Source organism: Hyperoodon ampullatus, assembly GCF_949752795.1.
Source record: "Hyperoodon ampullatus genome assembly, chromosome: 2".
NCBI lineage: Eukaryota > Metazoa > Chordata > Mammalia > Artiodactyla > Ziphiidae > Hyperoodon > Hyperoodon ampullatus.
Genome location: NC_136915.1, coordinates 116,929,187 through 116,950,501, shown reverse-complemented (window position 1 = coordinate 116,950,501; position 21,315 = coordinate 116,929,187). Strand labels below are relative to the sequence as shown.

General features: G+C 36.1%; 1 protein-coding gene across 1 annotated transcript in view; it reads right to left on the bottom strand.

Moving 5' to 3' along the window:
• Positions 1-19,774, bottom strand: part of LOC307065264 (myeloid cell nuclear differentiation antigen-like) — a gene marked incomplete at both ends in the record, with an annotated part of 68,708 nt that extends 48,934 nt beyond the window's left edge. The window contains 1 exon segment of the mRNA XM_079722096.1: positions 19,642-19,774. Within this exon segment, the coding sequence (XP_079578222.1) occupies positions 19,642-19,774 (133 nt within the window).
• Between the last annotated feature and the right edge of the window lie 1,541 nt (positions 19,775-21,315).

Below are 21,315 nucleotides of genomic sequence, written 5' to 3'. Positions count from 1 at the left end.
AAAAATCTGTCACTCAAGAATACTATGTCTTACAAGTTGGTCCTTCATAAATGATGGAGAAATTAAGGCATATACAGATAAATGTAAGCTGAAGGAATTCATTAGCACTAGACCTGCCTTACAAAACAATGCAAAAGGGAGTTCTTCAAGTTGAAACAAAGGGTGCTACACAGTTACTCAAACCCATACAAAAATATAAATTTCTCTGCTGAAGGTAACTATATGGACAAATATAAAAACTTGTGTTATAACAATTTAAGTCTATAACTCTATATTTTATTATTTTTAGGATTTAAAAGATAGAAGCATAAAAATTACAAACCTGTATTAACATGTACACAGTATATAAAGATGTAATTTGTGACATCAATTACATAAATATATGAGTGATGTGGAGCTCTAAAAGTGGAGAGATTTTGTATGTGATTGAAGTTAAGGTGTTATCAGTTGAAAATATATTGTTATAACTTTGGAGTTGTTTTATGTAATCCACATGATGACCATAAAGAAAGTAACTATTGAATATACACAAAAGGAAATGAGAAAAGAATCAAAATATGTCACTATGAAAAATAATCTAAACACAAAGGAAAGTGAAAAGGGAGTACTAAATGAGGTTCAAAGAAATTTTAAGACATACAGAAAGCAAATAACAAAATGGCAATTTTAAGTTCTTCTTTATAAGTGATTACTTTAAATATAAATAGATTAAACTATTGGATTAAATTAAATTATTTAAATAAGTAAAAGGCATTATGGGCAGAAAGAATTTTTATAAATGAGGATTCAACTACGCAGTCTCCAAGAGATCCAATTTAGATCTGAGGGCATGCATAGATCAAAATTGAAAGGATGGAAAAAGATATTCCATACAATAATAACCAAAAAAGAGAAGAGCTATATTAATATCAGAAAAGATAAAGTTTAAGAAAAAAACTGTTACAAGAGATAAAGAAAGACATTGTATAGTGATAAATGGGTCAATTGACCAAGAAGATGTAACAATTATAAAATGTATGCTCTGAACATCAGAATTCTTTTTTTTTTTTTGAGCATTTGTGTTTAAACTTCTTTGATGTTCTTTTATTAATTAATTAATTTATTTTTGCTGTGTTGGGTCTTTGTTTCTGTGGGAGGGCTTTCTCTAGTTGTGGCAAGCGGGGCCCACTCTTCATCACGGTGCGCGGCCGGGCCTCTCACTATCGCGGACTCTCATTGCGGAGCACAGGCTCCAGACGCGCAGGCTCAGTAGTTGTGGCTCACGGGACTAGTTGCTCCGCGGCATATGGGATCCTCCCAGACCAGGTGTCGAACCCATGTCCCCTGCATTAGCAGGCAGATTCTCAACCACTGCGCCACCAGGGAAGCCCCAAACATCAGAATTCTTAAACACAGGGAGCAAACGTTGACAGAATGGAAGAGAGCAATAGACTGCTCTATAATAATATTACCAGATTTTACTCCCCCACTTTCAATAATTAATTACACCACCAGACAGAAGATCAATAAGGAAATAGAGATCTTGATCAACACTATAGACAAATTAGACCTAAGAAATATATACAGAACACTCCTCCCAACAACAGCAGAATAAACATTTTTCTCAAGTATACATAGAACACTGTCCAGAATATACCATAAATTAGACAACAAAATAAGTATTAATAAACTTTAAAAGTTTGAAGTCATATAAAGTATAGTTTCCAATCAAAAGGGAATAAAACTAGAATTCAGTAGCAGAAAGAAAACTGGAAAATCCATGACTATGTAGAATTAAACAGCATGCTTTCAAACAAACAATTGGTCAGAAAAGAAATCACAGGAAATATTATAAAATATTTAGAGAAATGAAATGAAAGCACAAAATATCATTTCACTAGATGCAATGAAAGCAGTTGTAAGAGAAAAATTTATACCTGTGAACCCTTACCATTTACAAATAAGAAACCTCTCAAATCAACAATCTAGCTTTACACCTCAAGGAACTAGAAAAACAAGAATAAACTATCCAAAATCTAAGGCTAACAGAAGGGAAAAAATGATTAATATAAATAAAATAGATATTAGAAAACAATAGACAAAACTGATGAAAATAAGTTATATTTTTGAAAAGATAAAATCTACAAAACTTTAGCTAGACTAAGAAAAAATGAGAGAAGAAGACACAAATAAATAAAACTATTAATGAAAAAGGGACATTACAACCAATGTCACAGAAATAAAAAGGATTATGAGACTAATATAAACAATTGTACACCAACAAATTGGATAACATAGGTGAAAGGATAAATTCCTAGAAGTATATAACCATCCCAGACTGAATCATGAAAAAATAGAAAATCTGAACAGATTAATGACAGATAAGGAGATTGAATCAAAATAAAAATCTCTTAATAAAGAAAGCCCAGGGCCAGATGCTTTTACTAGTGAAATCTACTAGGCATTTAGGTAATTAACAACAATCCATTTCCAAAGAATTGAAGAGGAGAGAATACTTCCAAATTCTTTAGGGATTTGGAGGCCAGTATTACCCTGATACAAAAGCCAGACAGAGACACTACCAGAAAAGAAAACAACACATCAATATCTCTGATAAATATTGATGCAAAAATCCTCAATAATATAGTAAACAGGATACAATAGAACATTGAAAGTATCATACACCATGACTAAGTGGGATTTATGGCAAGAATGCAAGGAAGTTTTACCATATGAAAATCAATAAATGTGATAAACTGCATTAACAGAAAAAAGGACAAAAATCATATCATCATCTCAATAGATGCAGAAAAGCATTTGATAAAATTAAACACCCTTCATGAATTCTCAACAAATTGGGTATGGAAGAAAACTACTTCAGTACAATAAAGGCATATATTACCATCCCACAGCTAATGTCATACTCAATGTTCAAAAGCTGAAATCATGTCTATAAGTTCAGGAACAAGAGAAGGCTGACCGTTCTTACCATTTCCCTTCAATACATTACTGGAAGTCCTAGCCAGAAAAAGAAATAGGAGACATACATAATGAAAAGGAAGACAGAAAATTACCTGTGTTTTCAGATGACATGATGCTATATGTAGGAAACTTTAAAGACTCCACCAAAAACTTAGCACTAATAAACAAATTCAGTAAAGTTGAAGGATACAAAATTAACATACAAATACTAGTTGCTTTTTTTTTTTTTTTTTTTTTTTTTTTCCTGTGGTATGTGGGCCTTTCACTGTTGTGGCCTCTCCCGTTGCGGAGCACAGGGTCCGGACGCACAGGCCCAGCGGCCATGGCTCACGGGCCCAGCCGCTCCGCGGCATGTGGGATCTTCCCAGACCGGGGCACGAACCCGTTTCCCCTGCATCGGCAGGCGGACTCTCAACCACTGCGCCACCAGGGAAGCCCCTAGTTGCTTTTTTATACACTAACAATGAACCATCCCAAAAGGAAATTAAGAAAACAATCTCAGTACAATAGCATCAAAAAGAATAAAATACTTAGGAATAAACTTAACCAAGTATACAAAAGACTTGTACACTAAAAACTGCAAAACATTGAAGAAAGAAATTAAAGGAGAAACAGTTGGAAAGATATCCTGTTTTCATGGATTGAAATATCTAATACTGTTAAAATGTCCATACTACTCAAAATTACCTACAGATTCAATGATATCTACATCAAAATCTCAATGGCATCTTTTACAAAAATTGAAAAAATATCCTAAAATGTATATGAAATCTCAAAAGACCCAGAGATAGTTTTGAAAAAAAAAAAGCTATAGTTTTTCAAAAAATATTTTGAAAAAGAAGAATAAATCTGGAAGCATCACTCTGTCAGTTTTCAAAATATATTACAAAGCTATACTAATTAAAACAGTATGGTACTGGCATAAAACAGACATAAAAAACAATGGAACAGAATAGAGAACACAGAAATAAACCCATGAATATACAGTCAACTGACTTTTGACAAGAATGCCAAGAATATACACTGGGTAAAGCATAGACTCTTTAACAAATTGTGTTGGGGATTCTAGCCATCCACATGCAAAAAAATGAAAGTGGACACTACCTTACACCATACACAAAAATCAACTGAAGGCAATATGATCTTATATGCAGAAAACCCTAAAGATTTCCCTGTTAGAACTAATAAATGAATTCATCAAATTTGCAGGACAAGAAAGTCAATACACACGAATCAGTTACATTTTATACACTAATAATCTGAAAAGTAAATTCAGAAACAATTCAATTTATGATGGCTTAAAAAATAATGAAACACTTAGAAATAAACTTGGCCTAGAAGGCAAAAGACTTATAAAATGATAGCTACAAAATGCTTCTGAAAGGAATCAAAGACACAAATACATGGAAAGACATCATGTATTCATTGATTGGAAGACTTCATATTGTTAACATGTCAATACTACCCAAAGTGATCTACAGAGTAAGTGTAATCCCTATCAAAATCCCAACGTCATTTTATTTTTGCAGATACAGAAATATTCGTCCTAAGATTATGAAATACCAACAGACTCCAAGTAGCCAAGACAATTTTGGAAAGGACTAACAAATTTGGAGGTCTCAAACTTCCTGATTTCAATGAAAACAGTGTGGTACTGGCATAAAGACAGACATGGAACAGGCCAATGGAATAGAATAGAGGGCACAAAAATAAAATCCTCACATATATGGTCAAATTATTTTTGACACAAGTATCAAGACCATTTAATTAAGAAAGGATAGTTTTTTAAAATGGTGTTGAGTAATAAGGATATTCACATGCAAAAGAATTAAATTGAACACTTACCTGCATCATATACAAAAATTAACTCAAATTGATCAAAGATCTAAACATATGAGCTAACTCTATAAAACTCTCAGAAGAAAACATCAGGGGAAACTTCATGATATTGGATTTGACAATGGTTTCTTTGCTGTAACATCCAATGTATAGTCAACAACAACAAAAAAGATAAATCGGAGGACATCAAAATTAATAACTTCTATGTATCAAAGTAAGCAATCAACAGAGTGAAAAGGAAACATATGGACTAAAAAATCATTTGAAAATTATATATCTGCAAAGGGATTAATATCCATGATATGTAAAAATTTCTACAACTCAATGAAAAACAAAGTCAAACAACTTGATTAGAAAATGTATGAAAAATTTGAAGTAGACATTTCTCCAAAGTTCATATATGAATGATCAATAAGCACATGAGAAAGTATTTAATATCAATAATCATTATGGAAATTCAAATAAAACATAATGAAATACCACATTACATACATTAGGTTGGCTATTATATATATATATATAAATAAATAAATATATATATATATATATATATATATATAATACAAATGAACCAAATTGTGTACACCTAGGACAATCAATATTCTAATCATTAACCCGATTACAAAAATTAAAACAACCAACAAGAAGTAATGTGACATACGTTTTTGGGGGTTTTTGCTGGTGCATTCCATTCTAATTTACAAGCTGGGACATTACTTACAGAAAGCCTCTGCTGCCCTAGTAACCAGATTTGGGAACAGAGAAATGCTGCTGCCTTGTGGCCGTTTCCCACAACTACAGCTTTAAACCCAGTGCTAATGGTCACTAAATATTCACACTCATTGCAGGCCTGTAAATGACACCTGCCCCCCAAAAAACATCCTGGGGTCGAAAATCGAACAAAAAATTCAAAAGATGGCAACCTTCCAAGAAGATAATTTCAAGACGTTTATTGTACCCACACTTTTTTTTTTCTGTTTTTGTTTAACAGAAATAAAAAAAAAAGATATGGAAAAATGTTGGACATTAGGAATTGTTAAAGACATGCAAATCCAAATTACAAAAACCTATCAGCTCACACCAGTCAGAACGGCCATCAGCAAAAATGCTGCACACAATAAATGCTGAAGGGGGTGTGGAGAAACTCGTAGCCTCGGTTCAAAGTGGGACATGGTAAGAGCCAGTAATGAAAACACAGAGGAGGTGCCTTGAAAAGGTAAATATTAAGTTACCATTCAATAAAACATACACACTGCTGGGCATATCGCTACATTTCAATAAAGCATACCCACTGCTGGGCCTATCACCTGAGAGGATGAGAATCAAAAAGACACAGGCTGGCAATCCTGCACTCCAGCAATATTTACCATAGCCAACACTTGGAAGCAACGAAAATGTCCATCAACAGAGGAATGCAAAAAGAAGAAGTGGTCCATGTACACAATTGAATATTTCTCTAATAAAAAATATAAATTCAATTAAAAAACAAATGTAAGTAAGGAGACATCAGCCTTTGGGGGTTTATCCGGGCACATTCCACTCTAATTTATAACTGAGGAACACCACTGGCAGGAAGGTCTCTTTCCCTAGTTACCAGAGTGGAGAGTGCAGAAAGGGTGCCACCCTCTGACCGTTACCTGTAAGAACAGTTTTGAAACCTGTGCTAAGGGTCACTTCATATGCACAACTACTGGAACGCTGTAAGTGAAACCTGCCCTCAAAATGTCTTGATGGAGGTAATGGACAAAACGTTTCAAAATGTGGCACATACTTCAAGAAAGCAATTTCAAAGGTAAACTGTACACACAGTTTGAAGAAAGAAAGGACATGCCTGAAAGCTCAATTTCAAGGGATTATGAGACACATGCAAATCCAACCAAGAAGAGGTATCAGCTCAAACCAGTCAGAATAACCATCTGCAAAAAAACTACAAACAATAAACGCTGAAGGTGTTGTGGAGAAGTGCATACCCTCAAATTTAAGTGGGACGTAACCTGGTAAGAGCCACTAATGAGAACAGAATGGAGGTGACTTTACAAGGTAAGCATTTGGCTACGCTATGATCCAGCAGGACCACTCCTGGGCCTATAACCTAAGAAGACAGAATTGGAGAGACACAGGCAGGCAAATCTGCATTGCAGCAGTATTACAATATCCAAGACATGGAAGCAACCAAAAAGTCCATCAACAGATGAGAGGACAAAGAAGAATTGGTACATGTACATATGGAATACTAGCCAAGGAAAAAAATGGAACAATGCCATTTGCAGCACCATAGATGAATCTAGAGACAATCATGCCACTTGTAGTAAGTCAGAAAGTGAAAGACACATATACTATGATATCACTTATAGGTGTTACCTAAAAATTGATACCAGTGAAGATATTTCCACAGAGAAAGGCAATCACAGATTCATTAAACAAACTTATGGTTCACCAGTGGAAAGGTGTGAGGACTGTATACATTAGGATATTGTGTTTAACAGAGATTTACAAACACAGGAGAAATATATAATCACCAAAGACCTACAGAATACCAAGAGAAAACTACTCAACATTGTGTCATAACCTACATGGGAAAAGGATCTGATGAAGAATAGATTTATGTATATGTGTAAAAGAACCACACCTCACACACCTAGAACAAGCAAAAGATGGTAATCAAAGTTACTGTGATAAAAAATAAAAATTAAATTAAACAAACGTACAATAAGTAGTGAGACATAAACTTAAGGGGCTTTTTCCTGGCACATTCCATTCTAATTTACAATCTAGAAAACGACTTCCATTGAGGCTCTGTTGCCCTAGTAATCCGATTTGGTAAAGGAGAACTGCTGCCGCCTTGTGGCCGTTTCTCAAAACAGCAGGTTTAAACCCAGCGCTAATGGTCACTTGATATTCAAAATAATGGCAGGACTGTAAATGACACCCATCCTCAAAACAAATCCTTGGGCCGCAAATCGAGCAAAAAACTCAAAAGACGTGCACATTTCAAAATGACAATTTCAAGAGGCATATTTCACGCACATTTTGTCTTCTCTTTCTTTCTTTCTTTTTTGTTAAAAAAAGGGCATGGAAAAATGCTCAACATCAGGAATTAATAAAGCCATGCAAATCCAGTCTACAAAAACTTTCACCTCACAGCCGTCAGAATGATCATCAGCAAAAAGTCTACAAAGAATAAATAATGAAGGGGTTTTAGAGAACTGTGTAAACTCTAGCGGCTGCTGGGATTTAACCTGGCAAGAGCCAGTAGTGAGAACAGAAAGGAGGTTCATTTAAAGGTAAAAATGGAGCTACCATGGGATCTGGTAGGCCCACTGATGGGCCTATCACCTGAGTAGACCAGAATCAAAAAGACACAGGCTGGCAATCCTGCACTGAAGCAACATGTACCATAGCCAAGACCTGGAATAAACCAAAATGTCCATCAACAGAAAAAATGCACTAAGAAGAAGTGGTCCATGTACAAAATGGAATATTAGCCATGGAAAAGCATGGAACAGTGCCGTTGGCACCACCATAGAAGGATCTAGAGATAATCACCCAACTTGAAGTAAGAAAGAAACCAAAAGACAGATATCCTATGACATCACTTATAGATGTTACCTAAAAATTGATACCCATGAAATTATTTCCAAGAGAAGGACATGCAAAGATTTAGAACACCAAATTATGTTTAACCAAATGGAAGGTTTAAGGAATATATGAATTAGGATATGGGGGTTAACAGATATGTACTAATACATATGAAATATATAATCACAAAATACCTATGGAATACCAAGAGACGTCTACTCAACACTCTATAATAACATACAAGGTAAAGGATCCAAAGAGGAATAGAGAGATACATTGATATGATGAAGCAGATTCTGTACACCTAGGAGAATCTACATTTTTAGCAAATTTGCTCTGATTATTAATAAAAATTAAATTTCAAACACAAAGAATAATTAAGGAGATATAAGATCTTGGGGGTTTGCGCTGGCACATTCCACTCTAATTTGCAGCCTACTAACACGATTTCCAGGAAAGCTCTGTTGCCCAAAAACCCAGAGTTGGAAATGTAGAAATGCTGCCGCCTTGTGGACGTTTCCCGCAAGACCGGCATTAAACCCAGAGGTAACTGTTTCTTAACATTCACAAGGACTCAGGGCTGTAAAGGACACCTGCCCTCAAAAATTGTGCTGAGGTAGGGAATGGCAAAAAAAATTTTAAACTGGCAAATGTTTCGAGGATATAGTATGAAGAGGTAAATTTTACTCACTCTTTTTTTAAAAAAAGGAAAATGGATAAAAGCTCAACATCAGGAATTTTTAGACTCATGCAAATCTAATGTACAAAAAGATTACGACTCACAAAAGTCAACTACCATCAGCAAAAAGGCTACAAACAATAAATGCTGAAGGGGTTTTAGAGAACTGTGTACCCTCTAGCTGCTGGTGAGATGTAAAATGGTAACAGCCAGTAATGAGAACAGAAAGGAGCTGCGTTTAAAGAAAAAATGAGCCACCATTCCATTTAGCAGGCCCAACGCTGAGCCTCTCACCTGAGAAGACCAGAGTTGAGAAGGCACAGGCTGCAACACCTGCACTGCAGGAATTTTCAAAATAGCCAAGACACAGAAGCAATCAAAATGTCCATCAACAGATGAATGTATAAAGAAGAAGTGGTTCATGTACACAATGGAATATTAGCCATGGAAAACAATGAAACACTGCTTTTTGAGGCACCATAGATGAGCCTAGAGATAATCACAGAGCATGAGGTAAGTCGGAAAGCAAAAGACATATCCTATGATATCACTTATCGGCGTGAACTAACAACTGACACAAATGAACATATTTCCACAGAGAAAAACACTCAAAGACTTAGAAAACAAACTATGCTTGTCTAAAAGGAAAGGTGGGGGGAATGGATAAATTAAGATTGTTTACCATACGAGTACAAATAGCTATTAAATACGTATATGAAAAAAAAATGACCATATAGCAAGGGAGGTCTACAGAACACTCTGAAATCATTTATATGGGAAGAGGATCTGTACATGAATATATATATATATATATATATATATATAAAACTACAAATGAGCCAGATTATGTACAGCTAGGACAAATACCCAAATAAAAAAAATTAAAACAGCAAAGAAATAATGCGACATAAACTTATGGGGGATTTTCCAGGCACATTCCATTCTAATTTACAACCACTGAACATGACTTCCAGAAAGGCTCTGCTGCCCTAGTAACCTGATTTGGGAATGGAGGAATGCTGCCGCCTTGTGGCCGTATCCCACAACATCAGTTTTAAACCCAGTGCTAATGGTCACTAAATATTCACACTCATTCCAGGCCTGTAAATTACACTGTCCTCAAAAAACATTCTGGGGTCGAAAATCGACGAAAAAATTCAAAAGATGGCAACCTTCCAAGAAGACAATTTCAAGAGGTTTATTGTACTCACAGTGTTTTTCTGTTTTTCTTTAACAGAAATTTTAAAAGGCGTGGAAAAATGCTGAACATTAGAAATTATTAAAGACATGCAAATCCAAATTACAAAAACCTATCAGCTCACACCAGTCAGAATGGCCATCAGCAATAATTCTGCAAACCATAAATGCTGAAATGGTGGTGGAGAAATGTGTAGCCTCAGTTCAAAGTGGGACATGGTAAGATCCAGTAATGAAAACAAAAAGGAGGTGCCTTGAAAAGGTAAATATTGGCTGCCATTCAATCCAGCATACCCACTTCTGGGTCTATCGCCTGAGAGGATGAGAATCAAAAAGACACAGGCTGGCAATCCTTCACTCCAGCAATATTTACCATAGCCATTACTTGGAAGCCATGAAAATATCCGTCAACAGAGGAATGTACAAAGAAGAAGTGGTCCATGTACACAATTGAATATTTCTCTAATAAAAAATATAAATTCAATTAAAAAAACAAATGTAAGTAAGGAGACATCAGCCTTTGGGGGTTTATCCGGGCACATTCCACTCTAATTTATAACTGAGGAACACCACTGGCAGGAAGGTCTCTTTCCCTAGTTACCAGAGTGGAGAGTGCAGAAAGGGTGCCACCCTCTGACCGTTACCTGTAAGAACAGTTTTGAAACCTGTGCTAAGGGTCACTTCATATGCACAAGTACTGGAACGCTGTAAATGAAACCTGCCCTCAAAATATCTTGATGGAGCCAAAGGTTAAATATTTTAAAGTGTGGCACATACTTCAAGAAAACAATTTGAAGAGGTAAGCTGTTCTCACAGTTTGAAGAAAAAAAGGACATGCCAGAAAGCTCAATTTCAATGTATTTTGAGATGCATGCATATCCAGCCACAAAGAGGTATCAGCTCACACCAGTCAGAATAACCATCAGCAAAAAAACTACAAACAATAAATGCTGAAGGGGTTGTGGAGAAGTGCATACCCTCATCTTTAAGTGGGATGTAACCTGGTAAGAGCCACTAATGAGAACAGAATGGAGGTGACTTTACAAGGTAAGCGTTTTGGTACCATATGACACAACAGGCCCACTCCTGGGCCTATAAATTAAGAAGACAGAATAGGAAAGACACAGGCAGGAAAATGTGCATAGCAGAAGTATTACAATAGCTAAGACATGGAAGCAACCAAAAAGTCCATCAACAGATGAGTGGACAAGAGTGAACTCGTACACGTACAGATGGAATATTAGCCAAGGAAAAAAATGACACAATGCCATTTGCAGCACCACAGATGAGTCTAGAGGTAATCATGCAACTTGTAGTAAGTCAGAAAGCAAAAGACACATAGCCTATATGATCACTTATAGGTGTTACCTAAAAATTGATACCAGTGAAGATATTTCCACAGAGAAAAGCAATCACAGGCTCATTAAACAAATTTATGGTTCACCAAAGGAAAGGTGTGAGGATTGGATACATTAGGATATTGGGGTTAACAGACATATACAAACACAGGTGAAGTATATAATCACCAAAGACCTACAGATTACCAAGAGAAGACTAATCAACATTGTGTCATAACCTACATGGGAAAAGGATCTGAAGAAGAATAGATATATGTATATGTGTAAAAGAACCACATCTCGCACACCTAGAACAAGCAAATCTTTGTAATCAAAGTTGCTGTGATAAAAAATAAAAATTAAATTAAACAAACGTACAATAAGTAGTGAGACATAAACTTAAGGGGCTTTTTCCTGGCACATTCCATTCTAAATTACAGCCTAGAACACTACTTTATTGAGGCTCTGTTGCCCTAGTAACCCGATTTGGTAAAGGAGAACTGCTCCTGCCTTGTGGCCGTTTCTCAAAACAGCAGCTTTAAACCCATTGCTAATGGTCACTTGATATTCACAATAATTGCAGGCCTGTAAATGACACCTTCCCTCAAAAAAAATCTCTGCATCGTATGTCAAGCAAAAAACACAAAAGACGAACATATTTCCAAATGACGATTTCAAGGGGCATATCTTATGCACATTTTGTCTTCTCTTTTTTTTTTCTTTCTTTTTTTGTTAAGAAAAGGGCATGGAAAAATCCTCAACATCAGGAATTAATAAAGTCATGCAAATTCAGTGTAGAAATACTTTCACCTCACAGCCGTCAGAATGATCATCAGCAAAATACTTTACAAAGAATAAATGCAGAAGGGGTTTTATAGGACTGCGTACCCTCTAGCTGTTGGTGGGATGTAACCTGGTAACAGCCAGTACTGACAACAGAATGGAGGTGCTTTTTAAGGTAAGAGTTGAGCCACCATGTGATCTGGTAGGCCCACTGATGGGCCTATCACCTGAGTAGACCAGACTCAAAAAGACACAGGCTGGCAATCCTGCACTGAAGCACCATGTACCATAGCCAAGACTTGGAAGAAACCAAAATGTCCATCGAGAGAAAAATGCACTAAGAAAAAGTGTTCCATGTACACAATGGAATATTAACCATGGAAAAGAATGAAACAGTGCTTTTGGCACCACCATAGAAGTATCTAGAGATAATCACCCAACATGAAGTAAGAAAGAAACAAAAAGACAGATATCCTATGACATTACTTATAGGTGTTATATAAAAGTTTATACCCATGAAATTATTTCCAAGAGAAGGACATGCATGCATTCAGAAAACCAAAGTTCATTAATCAAAATGGAGATGTGTAAGGAATATATGAATTAGGATATGGGGATGTAACAGACATGTACTAATACATATGAAATATATAATCACAAAATACCTATGGAAAACCAAGAGAGGTCTACTCAACACTCTGTAATAACCTACACGGGAAAGAATCCAAAGATGAATAGATCGATACATAGATATAATGAACCAGATGCTGTACACCTAGAACACACACTACATTTTTATCAAATTTGCTTTGATAATAAATAAAAAATAAATTAAAAATCGAACAAGAAGTAAGGAGACATAAGCTCTTGGGGGTTGGTCCTGGCACATTCCACTCTAATTTGCAGCCTACTAACACGATTTCCAGGAAGGCTCTGTTGCCCAAAAACCCAGAGTTGGAAATGTAGAAATGCTGCCACCTTGTGGCCGTTTCCCGCAAGAGCGGTTTTAAACCCACAGCTAACGGTCACTTAACATTCACAAGGACTCAGGGCTGTAAAGGACACCTGCCCTCAAAAAATGTCCTGAGCTAGGGAATGGCCAAAAAAATTCAAAAGAGGCAAATGTTTCAAGGAGATAGTATGAAGAAGTAAGTTTTACTCAGTCTTTTTCCAAAAAAAACGTAAAATTGATAAAAGTTCAACATCAGGAATTATTAGACTCATGCAAATCAAATCTACAAAAAGGTTTCATCTCACACAAGTTAACTACTATCAGCAAAAAGTCTGCAAACAATAAATGCTGAAGGGGTATTAGAGAACTGTGTACCCTCTAGATGCTGGTGAGATGTAAAGTGGTAAGAGACAATAATGAGAACAGAAAGGAGTTGCATTTATAGGTAAAAATTGAGCCACCATTCCATCCAGCAGGGCCGCCACTGAGTCTCTCACCTCAGAAGACCAGAGTCGAGAAGATACAACATGCAACAGCTTCACCACAGCCATTTGGATAACAGCCAATACACGGAAGCCACCAAAATGTCCATCAACAGATGAATGGATAAAGAAGAAGTGGTCCATATACACAATGGAATATTAGCCATGGAAAACAATGAAACGCTGCTCTTTGAGGCACCATAGATGAGCCTAGAGATAACCACAGAACATGAGGTAAGTCGGAAAGCAAAATACATATATCCCCTGATATCACTTATAGGCGTTATCTAACAAGTGATGCAAATGAACACATTTCCACAGAGAAAGACATTCACAGACTTAGAAAACAAACTATGCTTATCTAAAAGGAAAAGAGGGGGGACTGGGTAAATTAAGATTAGGGTTATCATACGTATACAAATACATATTAAATATATATATAAAAAAGCCCGACCATATAGCAACGGAGGTCTACGGAACACGCTGCAATAATTTACATAGGAAGAGGATCTGTACATGAATATATATGTATATATATATTTATATATATATATATATATATATATATATATATATATATATATATATATAAAGGAAACAGTAGATAAAAAGCTTTGGTGAGGATGTGGAGAAATTAGAACACTTGTGCACTGTCAGTGGGAATGTAAAAATGTACAGTTGTTATGGAAAACAATATAGGGATTCCTCAAAAAAATTAAAAATAATATTATAATATTATGATCCAGTAATTCCACTTCTAGGTATATATCCCAAGAAGTAAAAACATGATCTTAAAGAAATATTTACACACCCACATTCATTGATGTATTTTTCACAATAACCAAAAGATTAAAGCAATAAAGTGTCCATCGATAGATGAATTAATAAACAAAATGTGGTATACACATACAATGGAAAATTATTTTACCTTAAAAAGAAAGGATATTCTGACACACGCTACAACATGGATGAACTTTGAAAACATTATGTTAAGTGAAATAAGTCAGTCACAAAAAGACAAATACTGTGTGATTATACTTATATGAGGTACTTAGAGTATTCACATTCATAGAGACAGAAAGTAGTGTTTCTGGTGTTTGCCAGAACATGGGGGGAGGGAGAATGGTGAAATTGTTGTTTAATGGATATAGAGTTTCACTTTTGCAAGATGAAAAGAGTTCTAGAGATTGGTTGTACAACAATGTAAATGTACTTAACACTGTTGAATTATATACAGGCATACCCCAAAGATATTGTGCATTTGGTTTCAGACCACTGAGACAAATATTGCAATAAAGCAAGTCACATGATTTTTTTTGGTTTCCCAGTGCATATGAGTTATGTTTACTATACTGTAGTCTATTGTATACAGTAGCATTATATGTTTAAAAAACAGTGTACATACCTTAATTTAAATATAATGTTATTGAGAAATGGTGCTGATTAGACTTGCTGGATAGGGCTGCCACAAAACTGCAATTTGTGAAAACACAATATCTTCCAAGTGCAATAAAATGAAGCGCAATAAAATGAGATATACCTGTACTTAAAATGGTTAAAATGGTAAATTTTATGGTATGTGTATTTTAACACAATTAAACAAAACAAAACTGTTCTAATATTCAAAGCTTCACAAGTTTTGCAACACAAAGACCCACATCAACAACTCTTTGGGAAGAACTATTCAATAAGAAAAGAAATGTTGGCAGCCAAAAGAAAAGTAAGGGTAAGCAAATGCCTTCATTAGATGTTTTACAAATAAGTAAAGCCAGAACAAAAAAGAAAACAGGAAGTATGTCAACATGGTAGGTTTGGAGGTTGGGGGACCAGAGAATATGAGAAGTCTCTAAGACTCTTGTCCTTAAAAAGAAGATAAACACTTTTAAAGAAACGACAAGAAAGGAGAAGAAGAAAGCATAGAATAAGTGTTACAAATTTTAATAAACTCTGATGGAAGAATTAAGTTAAAATATATACATAAAGTAGGTACATAAATGGACAAGAGACAAATTTTTTCAATTTGGATTAAAAATAAATCCAGCTATATATTGTTGACAAAATACACATAAAGCACAGTCACTTAAAAGTTGAATAACTAGATATAATAGTGTAGCTTTAAATAGATTTTTAGAAAAAAGTATTAGTACAGAGTTTCACTGCATAATGACAACATATTCAACCCCTGAGAAAATATAATTTATGTATTTACATTATATATATATATATGTGTGTGTGTGTGTGTATATATATATATATATACACATATACAAAACTTGTTATTACTTTACATTACTCAATATGGCAACATATAGTAATTTTTTCTTTCCCTTTATTTATATAGTATATATACTTGTATTTACAGGTATCCTCTGCTTTCCAAAAGTTCACATTATGCCACTTAACTTTTACCAAAGACCTACGTTAGTGCGGTAATGGCTTTTTTTGTAAAGGTGGAAATCCTCTGGATTTTTTTCAGTTAACAAAAACGGTACTAATATAGGTCTTTGGTAAAAGTGCAGTGGTGAAAGGCAAACTTTTGGAAAGTGGGGGACGCTCTTTGCTTTACGCCATTTTGGCTTATGAAAGGTTTCATAGCAACACTCTCCTTTCAGATAGTGGGGGAAACCTGTATATATGTAAACTATATAAAAATATATGGAAGAATTCAAAAGAACTACAATGAGAAATTGACAAAACTACCATTACAGCTGGAGATTTCATCATATCTCTCTCAATTGTTGAAGCAACAAGGCTAAAGAAAATAGTTATGATTAAGATTCAGAAGACTGACTAACACAGTTAACAACTTAAGAAACTTTGACTTATGATATTTTGAATCCAACATTTATAAACTCTTCTCAAGCACAACTTAAATAATTAGAAAATATTTATCATGTAAAAATGGCCAGTTTTACTAGTACCTACACATAGTCAGTAAGTGTCTAGCACATAGTAGGTGCTTAATAAATACTGGATGAATGAAATAATGAATGAATCGGTGATCTCCTGTTATTCAGGAGTAGGAAATACTGGGAAATAATTTGAAAGGGAGAGAGGCAACTTGTATATGGTGCAGGGATTCTGGTATCCAGCAGACAACTCCTAATCAAATTCATCCTAAACAATTCTACTTATTCATAGCAAGATTCCTTTTCCATCTCTCCCACCATCATGTTTACAACCACATTCTGGTCTGCTTGCCCTTTATTAGAAGAAGAGTTCAAATCCTTAAAGATAACTAAGTCTGAGTAAGTGTCTGAAGTGGTTCTGACCACTATTAAGCAGCTTGGCCTATGAGTGGTTGCAGGGCTTTTGAAGGGACACTGTGACTACAGAACTAAGACTATTTGGGATTTCAGCTCTTTGTCGAATTCCTCTTGTGGATTTAGGAGTCATCTCCTTGGTTCTATTAGGTATTAGACATGTAACTATAATGTTAATAATAATAGCAATCAACAAAGTTAGATGTTATTCTTGTAGCACTTAACTGGTGCCTCATTTCTGCTCCTTTCAGGGGGGTGTTGAAAGTCAGCAGCTGAAGCAACACATGGTTTAATCCTTGTAGAGGTAGATAGCAAGTGCCAATGGCAAGTGCCAATTTGTAGTTGACAATTCCAACATAAATTATCTTAATTCTCCAACAACCTAAAAGATAGGTGCTATTAACAATTTCAGTTTTGCAAATGAGGCAAAAAGGGGTTATCTAAATTGCACTACATTTTACAACTGCTGATTTGTGATTGTGATTTTACAACTGCTGATTCAAATCCAGGGTTTTCTTATTGCACGTTCTTTATATTATTACCAACACTGAAAATTGCACTTGTGGTTCTGATTTTTTGGTACTGTCTGATAGTCATAGTGCCATATATGTGTCTATAGGTATGTAGACAAGCAGAGAGGTGCAGACAGGAAGATGGTTAGAACTGCTTTATTTTTTTCTAAAAGAAAATGATAGGATTTTTTTTTCCCAAAAAGGAAATGAGAGTTTAAAAAATGTTCTGAAAGTGCAAGGTAGTGTGGTAACATCTTCCTTTGTTTGAACCTAGATGGTATACACCCCTCTTTTGTTGGGGCGGGGTGTCTCTTGGGGCATATATTTATCTTGCTCTCATATTCCTTACTTCTTCCTTTACCTCCTTTACACTCAATAAACTTTTTTTATTTTTTTAATGTTTTTTTTTGGCAGAAGTGAGGCTACTACACTCTTGTTTCTTGATGCTGTTACCAGGGCTATCAGAACAAAACCCACATCACAGCTCAAAGAAACCATGTTTCTTTAATTCATGAAGTCCAATCTCCATATTTTATATATTAACAGTAGTACAGGTCAAAAAAAATGTATATAGGTCAGGGAAGGTGTGTGACCCACTTTGAGTCAGAAGTAGTTTGTGGCAGAACCTCAGTTAAATCTCAGGCCTCCTGACTTCCACTCTACCTCCACAGTGCCTCCTATGAACGTAGGGAACAGATGCCCTTCTGCATGGTTCAGACAAAGCTGAGAGGCTGGTGTCTCCCGCAGGCCTGGGGAAAGGGCTCCTAGGAGGACCATATCTTAGAGCTGCTTTTTTTGACATACTGCTCTGCATTCTCACTTTCCCAATTAGTAATCATTGAGGGAGGCAAGAGGAGACAACTGAGGCCTCCCCAAAGCTCCCTCCTCCTCAACTCAGGCAGGGGGAGGCCTCTACAGAGAAACTGCTGATTATCACTAAAGTTGAGGCTCTGCTTCATTAAGCAGGTGCATCCCCTCCTGGGAATGGTTCCCTGGCCTCACCCTCTGGCTTTCCCAGCTCAACTAAGCAGCTTGTTTGCCTTCTCATTAGCAAATTTGTTAGCACGTGCTCTGTTCACGAGTTGCTCAGAAGAAAAGTTTTGTGGGAAGATTTCCTTAGCTGGATAGTGGGCCTCTCATGCTTCCCTGTGGGATACCTCCGTAACCAGGTCCTTCAAACAAGCTGTGTGTGGCAGTGATAATTCAGTGGTGGCCCCAAGGCTCCTCTGGTTGACCAAAGGAAGTAGAAGGAAAAGCCTAGGCTGGCTAAGGGTATGGATGTTCACTACAACTGCCTGAGATCTGAAAGGGAAGGGAATATCTGACTTGTGTTGGACACACTGCTCAAAGATTTCCAGGCTCATCTTGTGCTGTTGGTCCTCTGTGCAGAGGTGCCTGTGCTGTCTGGACTCCTCCCCACATACAGAATTCCTACAGGCTCCACACATTGGTACAGCTCTTTCATATTCACCAAGCACTCACACTGCAGCAGCGCCTCCCCACTGAGGCAAGGAAGGACAGGATAAATGTTATTATTCTCTGTTTTTTAAATAGGGGCTTGAGGCCTACCTTGTACAGAGACTGACTTCGCTGTTTTGGGGGATTTCTAGCCCTTATTAGTTAAGATCAGGTGAAATGACATTCAAAATTGCTTAACATTTCAGCCCATTCAGACCAACCATCAGTAATTTAATTTGATACCTATATATTTACCACCAACAAATTAGTAGTTATAGCAGTAATACTATCTATTGAGTGCCCACAATAATAGATATATAAACTTATACTACATGAGGAAACTGAGGCTCAGAAAGGCTATGTGACTAGTTTAGGATCATAGCAAAAATGATTCATCTAGTGATCATGGCTAGGTTAGGGGAGGGGGAGGAGAAAATTTTATATAAACACTAATATAGGACAGGTAGGGAGATGGGTTCAATAATTAGTAACAGATGGAAAGGAAGGTATACAAGGGGAATAAATTGGAAGTGCAATTAGAGATAGTAGATTCAGAAAATGTTAAAGGTCACCATTACCCTGATTTTACCTTCCCTGACCTGTGGCATCTGGATCTACCAAAAGACTCGTCCTTAGTCTCTTAAAGTACAGTACACAGTTTCTGTGTTCAACAGCAGAAAGAGAAGATTCATTAGTATGTCGGGGTCTCAGATCCTCTTCCAATTTCCCCATTTGCTCTGCCCCTCACCACTGGTAGGAGTTTTTAGTTAAGTTATGCCATCATCCAGCCCTGGGTTCCTGGACCTCAATCTGTATGCTGAGGCTCTAGTCTTGTTGACTCTTTTGTAGAGTGCATAGACTTACACTACCTGTTCAGAATGCACCCTTGTCTATGTCTGCCACAGGTAGGCAGGTGTCCTGGAATAAGGAATGCTCTTTCCTTCTTTACGTTAGTTCATCAATTGCTGTGTAGCCCTAGCATGAAGCAGACGCAGCATTCTTGAAATATCAAAGAAGACACCAGGAAATCATCTGATCTCATATTTTCAAACAGACATACAGCATTAGAAACATAATACATAAAATAGATGAGTACAAAGAAGAAAACAGACTGAAATAGAAAGTAGAAATGGGGACCCAAAGCTCTGGCCACTCCCTGTGCCCTCTTTTCTACCCTGGCTCCTCAACCAGTTCCTCTGCTGAGATGATTCAATTTCACTTCCTCACTTTTTCAGATGAGAGAACTGAGGGCCAAGGAGGTGACGTGAACTACCAAAGATGCACAGCTTATTAGGGACTAAGACAAGACCAGAGTTTGGCAGAGACAGGTCACTGTATGGATCATGAATATTCTTTATGAAAATGTTTTTAATTGTTCTTATGCAAAAACGAAATTAGAAATGTTTCTGGACATGGATTCAACCCCAGATCCACTCCAGTGGACTGGGTGACCTTGGCAAGGCTTCCTCAGCCTCATTCTCTCTCTTTGCCAAATGAGAGTAAGAAGTGGGTGACTGAGCACATTCCTTTCTGCTCAGGAAGTTTTAATTCCACAATTGCAACATTTGTAAGGAAAGCAAGATCCAAACTCCACCTGGATGAGTAAGATATGAATAAAGAGAATATAGAGGAAATAGTGTTGGTCCAAATCCTAGTTTTGCTGCTTTTTGGCTATATGATTCCAAATATAAAAACTTAACCTCTGTCTGAGCAACCGTTTCCTCATATTTGAAAGAAAAATATTTATAATGATCTCTACCACACAGTCCTATAAAGATTAAAGGAAACAAAACATGTAAAGTGATCAGTACTTAAATGTTCCTGAAGTTGAGGTACTCCATAAATAATAAAATCTTTATTATTCTAGAGGCAGGGCTGTGTATTAGTCAGAGAAGGGAGTTTGAAGACTGGTACCTGGATTCAATCATCATCTCTACCACTTTCTTTCTGCACAACCTTGAACAATTCACTTAATCTTCCTGTTTTCCATCTGTAAGATGTTCCTTCATCTGTAAAATGGGGAGAGCAGTAGAACCTCATTCAAATAATTCTTTTGAGGATTAAATTATTTTATATACATAAAACATATAGAATAATTAACACTACATATGAGATAGTCATTATTACTTCAAATTTGTCACATAATTTTTTTCAAGGAGAATTTCTTCCCCTAAGCATGCCTGATTTTACATATGTCTCACACTTTTGTCATATCTGTGGGTCAGTAGAATTGATAATACTCCAAACTGAACATCTTCCTTGGGCCTAGGTGT